The sequence below is a fragment of the Ischnura elegans genome, chromosome 5, assembly GCF_921293095.1.
Source record: "Ischnura elegans chromosome 5, ioIscEleg1.1, whole genome shotgun sequence".
In the NCBI taxonomy this organism is placed as follows: domain Eukaryota; kingdom Metazoa; phylum Arthropoda; class Insecta; order Odonata; family Coenagrionidae; genus Ischnura; species Ischnura elegans.
The window spans coordinates 17,850,101-17,855,997 of record NC_060250.1 but is presented as its reverse complement, the minus strand read 5'-3'; the positions used below and the strand labels follow the sequence as shown (position 1 = coordinate 17,855,997).

At 38.3% G+C, this 5,897-nt stretch overlaps 1 protein-coding gene across 1 annotated transcript; it reads right to left on the bottom strand.

Annotated features, from left to right (window-relative positions):
- Positions 1-3,144: 3,144 nt before the first annotated feature.
- Positions 3,145-5,014, bottom strand: LOC124158544 (piggyBac transposable element-derived protein 3-like). The gene is made up of 2 exons (XM_046533684.1): positions 4,852-5,014; positions 3,145-4,755 (listed from the first exon to the last, which is right to left on the bottom strand). The coding sequence occupies exon 2, from the start codon at positions 4,752-4,754 to the stop codon at positions 3,156-3,158; it is 1,599 nt and encodes a 532-aa protein (XP_046389640.1). The 5' UTR covers position 4,755; positions 4,852-5,014; the 3' UTR covers positions 3,145-3,155.
- Positions 5,015-5,897: the final 883 nt, after the last annotated feature.

Below are 5,897 nucleotides of genomic sequence, written 5' to 3'. Positions count from 1 at the left end.
AGTTTCCTTCCGCGTTTGTTCATTTATTTTTGGCAGAAAAATGGGCATGTAGGGATTCATTTCACGACTTTGCGTCATCAACATAATAAGCCCACTCGGGAAAAAACAGGTAGGCATTCGTAATTTATATTTCGCTCTCTCTCATTTTCTTCGTTTGTTTCCAGAATTGCGTGGGAGGATATTGGAGGATAAAATAAATTTAAAAAATATTTTAAGTTGCCACGAGGAGAAATTTATGTGAAAGGAAACGATTCCATAATCTCAGCACGTGACGACACTCAGAAATTTATTTTAGCCTGAAGGAAGTGGAAGTGATTCAAGTAGACAGTCATAATACAGCTGGCGGAATAAAACTTACAATTTGTATATGAAATGAGAATCACAAGTTGGAGCAAGGAGGAGAGAAACACAGTTTTGGAAGGCACTGGGAAGGAGCCGAGGGGGTTGGTGGGGGACAAGTTTGAAAAAATATAAAATAATCAGCCGGAGACGTAACTGTGGTGCAAGTTTACGGGAGGAGAGAGAGGGGCCATTATTCATAAGTTTTTACTCGAGCTCATAACACCTCTCACTCCACTAGTGGCATTACATATAGAAAAAAGGAGAAGGGTTCCAAAGGGTGGGGTGAGGACAACCGCTTACCCCGCAGCCGAAACGGTGGCGGTGTTCGATGAGGAAGGAAAGGAGACTGAAAGAGGCATCGAGGAGGCGGGGGAGAGAATAAAGAGAGAAAGAAATAATGAAATTGAGGAAAAAAAGACCTCGAAGCACCCGAAAATTCAATTGAAAACTTTAAAAAGTGAAAATAAAATGGTGATGATAAAAAGAATTTAATTCCCCCCTCTCCTTCTTACCTTCTCGAACAAACTCTTCCTCCATTTTCTTTCTATATTTATACATATATATCCTGATTCCCTCCCCTCCTTTCTTCATCCGAACTCCCCTATTCCATCTCCACCCACAGCGCCCCCTCATTCCACCCTCTACTCTCTTCTTCCTCTCAGTTACCCACCAAACTAGTTTATGGAATCCTCAAGAAAAAAAGGCCTTTCTAGATCTTTTACTTTTTTATATTCACCCCCACCATCATTTCCAATTTTAGCCGAGCTCCATCTCCTTCCCAACCCTTTTTTTTCCTCCCCCCTCCCCAGCACCTTTTTTCCAGTCACCCTATCGAGCTCTCCCATCCATTCCCACCCATCTATTTTTTTTCGCCCCACTCCCCCTCCCCTCCCCCACTCCACCCTCAGATCTCTCAATTGATCACTAACTCCTCCGCTTCCATCCATCTAACCCTCAAATTCTCACCCTTCCCTCCCTCAGCCCCTTCTCAGCCCTTCCGATCGCTTTCCTTGGCCCGCGGAATCCTGCGGAACAGACCCGGTAATATTTTGGCCTCAACGGGAGAGGAGTGTAAAGAAATGCCAGTGTGAGCATTTCCACTCTTTGAATCGATGTTTGAAAGATTTCGGTTTCTTTCTTAGGTACTTATCTGTTTTTTCTCTAGATGACAGAGGGGGATCTAGTTGGTTTGGTGATGACTTTGTACACTGAGTTCCAAGATCATATCAAGGCGACGGGATATATTTCGATTTATAAGAGACTCTCCTATCCCGGCCTGAGTGGTTTTTGCTGAGCACTTAAGGTACAGCACTCCCCCCTTTGCATGGTACGTTAAGTTTCCGTCCCCTTGGTGCCTTTGGTTGAGATAGCGCTAATGCAGACGCCGGGTTTCTCTCCAGTCTTCCTTCCCAGCCCTCACCATATGGCCCACACCACGTCAGCAGTCATTTTTTTAAATTCCAACCTATCTAACCCCCCCCACTAGTTGGCAGAAAAAGGTATGAAATTTAATAAGGTTCTTTTCCACTTTCATTAATTAATTATAAGCTGAAACGCTATACTGATTGAAGTACTACGTTGAAGAATTCATCCAAAATATTTGGGTTCAAATCCATGGGAGACCACTCCCAAACAAAAATGCTTGCTGTGGAAGGTGATCCAGGGAAATAACAGGGATCCTATCACGAATAACTCGTTTCCAGTTTTATTCAAATGTAAATTCCAGCCAACTTTTTGACAGAAACAGGTAAGTTAGATCACCTAGTAAAGAAGTCAATTACATCTCATTCACACAATGAATTGAAATTCCAGAATTCCCTGTCCCTCTCTCTCTCTCTCTTATATCCCTCAATTCCTGGAATGGAATTCCAATCCTGGAATTGAGGGATAATAGAAAATACATGTGGTGAGTTATAAATGGTCACATATCTTTCCTCATAAACCTTACCATGCTTTAGATAAAATGAGAAATGAATATACGAAAACAAATGAAACAGTTAAGTCAATTCTAGAGCAAATTAAATTTACGCAAACTTCATTCAACTTGTTACATGGTTATCCAACATTAACCATTAAGTCAATTGCATGTTATCAATTACTTTTGGAAATAAAATCCACTTAATTTTCGCTAACGAGCCTGTTTCAAAATCCATTAAATGGCGTTTAAAACATGAATTCGTACTAAAAATAAAATAGGAACGATAAAAACATACGATCACTTTCCAGTCCATGACGGTATCAATAACATTCGATTGGCTAGCCAAAAGTTTGGCAGATTAGTACATGCAATATATGGAAGCATAAAGGCTCGATATATCCTCTTCGGTCCCGAAAAAAACCTGGCTCTCAGAAAAATGTTTCCTTGCTAATATTTAGCACATATGAGACTACTGACATTGTGTGTGGAAGTATTTTTGAAATTGTTTCTATAATTGTTAAAATATTCTATGTCCACATATGTGGACATGAGGATCATATATGCAGATTGTGAAATATACTTTTCTGTTTTTTATTGCGATATATATGTACTTTTTTTACTTAATTGATCAAATACTATTATTGCATGCGAAAAAATTGTACCACGAATAAAAATATAAAAGTTTATCAACAAAATGAAGAATAAATAATTTTTTTAGTAATTTTTATTTTTTAATATTTCTCAAATAAACAGTTATGTCAAGTATGAATTACAATGACATTAAAATAAAGGCACATAAGTAATTAAAATCTTAGTACAAATCAAATAGTTCAATTATTATGATACATAATACAATCTTAAAATAATAAAAAACAATTGTTTTCTTTCAGCATGTTTAGTGCCTTGTATGAAATTTTTGAAAACAGCCATTGAGGCTCACACATAAGTATACATCACACTTTTGGCATTTAATCCTAGTTCTTGATGAACAGCCAGAGTGTCTGCATCGTGATGCATTTTTGTCATTGCTAAAAATAGGCCAATGATTTATCCTGTCAAATCTGACGTCATTGACAGGGTGTATGATTCTTCGACGTTTTTGCTGGGTTTGATCCTCGTGGTCAATTTGCTGATCTTCAATGCCTGTTTCTTCATTTACACATATTTTAGAACTCTCATGAGGGCCTGGACTAATTGAACTACATTTTGATGGCCTGCCTCTTTTTTTTTGGATCTCCTCCCTGATTTCAACCCTTCCAGATTCAAAGTGAATCATTGCATTGCCTAATCGAGTTCTAAATTGCAAAAGTGAGGCAATTTCTCTTTTTGGTACATCTGCCTTCACACAATTTCGGCGGTACATTACCCAGGAATTTACTATAGCCAAATCAACAAAGTGCGTAAATACCCGTAAAGGCCATTTTTTGGTACGCATTGAAGAAGAGTAATATGCTAGAAGTCGATCACAAAGATCAATTCCTCCCATACATTGGTTGTATTTTTTTATAACTAGAGGCTGGTTGACTTCACGTTTCCTCTTCTCTGTTTTGTCCCATCTCAAGCAAGATGAGTGGGGTTCACTACCTATGCAAGTAGATAGCATAGTGACTGCCTTACTATCCTGCCACTTGACACAACACATTTTTTTATCACTGCGCAGAACCTCGTCATAATCACCCCGTTTTAATTCTTTGTCGGATTTCAAAATACTAAGTGCACCACCTACTCTGTTTTTCATGACAGTACCACAGAGGTTAAAATTATTTGCCACTAGGTAATCACCTAGTTTTTCACTAGTGAAGAAGCGGTCGCAGTAGATGATGGAATGGCTGATCGTCCTCGTTAGCAACTTCACAATTCCTGCGCCCAGACCAAGCTCCCTCATGTCCTTATCAGGAATGGTTCCTTTTCCAACATAGATATGAAAATCAAGAACAAGACCATCTCTTTCTGCAAGAACAAAATTTTTTAGTCCTACTGGATGTGGCTTATTCGGTACATACTGTCGATTAGGACATCTACCAGTGAAAGAAATCATTTGTTCATCTACAGATTGTTCATTCGATCTAGGTAGCATGTGACATTTTTTCAAAAAGGCATCAAGTATCGGTCTTACTTTTTGTAACTTGTCATCGCTATCGCTAGTAACAAATTTGTCAACGAAATGTAAATGATTCCTTAACTCGAAAAATCTGTCCCGTGACATGACTTTTTGAATGAGAGGAACGGCCAAATCCCTACTCCAATACAGCCTTGTTTGCGGATAATTTAGTGAACCCATCAAAATGGACACGCCAACAAATCTGATGATTTCATCGTAGGTCATATTAATGGAGCGATGATCTCTTACTTGTACTGAATACAGGTTGCTTTGTTCTACCACACTTTTCCAAAAGCTGGGAGGAAAATACTCGAAAAACATATCGAGGAAATTTTGACTCCCTTCCTCATTTTCACAAAAGAGATCTTCTACGTCGTGTACATATGGTGGCATCCTGTAAGTTGTACAATTTTTTGCAGATTACTTATTTATTATTATCACCAATGTATTCATAAGTGCATGCAGTATCATTCAATGCACTTTAACTCACTTGTCACGTGTCCATTTTTTATTCTTCGGAGTGCCTTTTTCTGAATTCGGTGAACGGAGTGATGCTAGTGGAACATCATCTTCACTTGAATATTCTTCTAAATATTCATTAAAATCATGTTCTTCATCTTCACCACTAGATATTTCCCCTGGAATATCCACATCACTATATCCTAACATTTCCAAAATGTCATCAGCAGAGAGGCCTATAGCATGTTAAACAGCAAAGTTAAACCCGATGTCCACATATGTGTACATTTGTTAATTGAAGGATAGAAAAATAATTGGTGGTCGCACGAAAAACAACAGACTACCATCATAAGTATAAATAATGATTACATTAAAAGAAAAAAATTCAACATGAACCAGTGAAAATTAGCGGAAATATAGTTTACTTACTTCCCATGTGCTTATTTGTGGCCGCCATTTTGATTTCTGGAAAACAAATGCTGAAATAAATAGCTTCTAGTATGTAGAATTGGCGCTGTCAAGGCGGAAAATTCAAAAAAAGGTATGTCCACAGATGCGTACAAGAGTACAATATTCTACTGGAAGAAACTAGCCTGTGAATTAATAATAAACCGGCCGTCCACATATGTGGACAAGGGGACCGAAGAGGATATACTTCAAAAGGCTCCATTTACCCACGCATACGTTGAATCTACTAATTATATAAAATATACAAAAGAAGAAATGTCCAAACTATTAGCATAAGAAGAGCGATATAGGCAGTCGATAGGCTGACATAGTCGAGCGAAATAGGCTAGTTGATATAAGCAACATATGGACATACCTTTCTCCTGAAATATGTGTGAAAAAAAATTAAAAGAAGATTGCCATAAAATCTTAAAACATCTGCAGGCTGTTATATCGAACGAATGAAATCTAGAATTAAACAATCTTCATTTCCACTAATTTCAGTCTCTCTCGTTTTCTTACACGCGCGTTGGACATAAAACCACAGGGCGAAGGTGATATGAGCCCTCGATGGCCCTACATTGAAGGGCAGCTATCACTAACTACTTGGTAGGTACCTACCCCACTCAG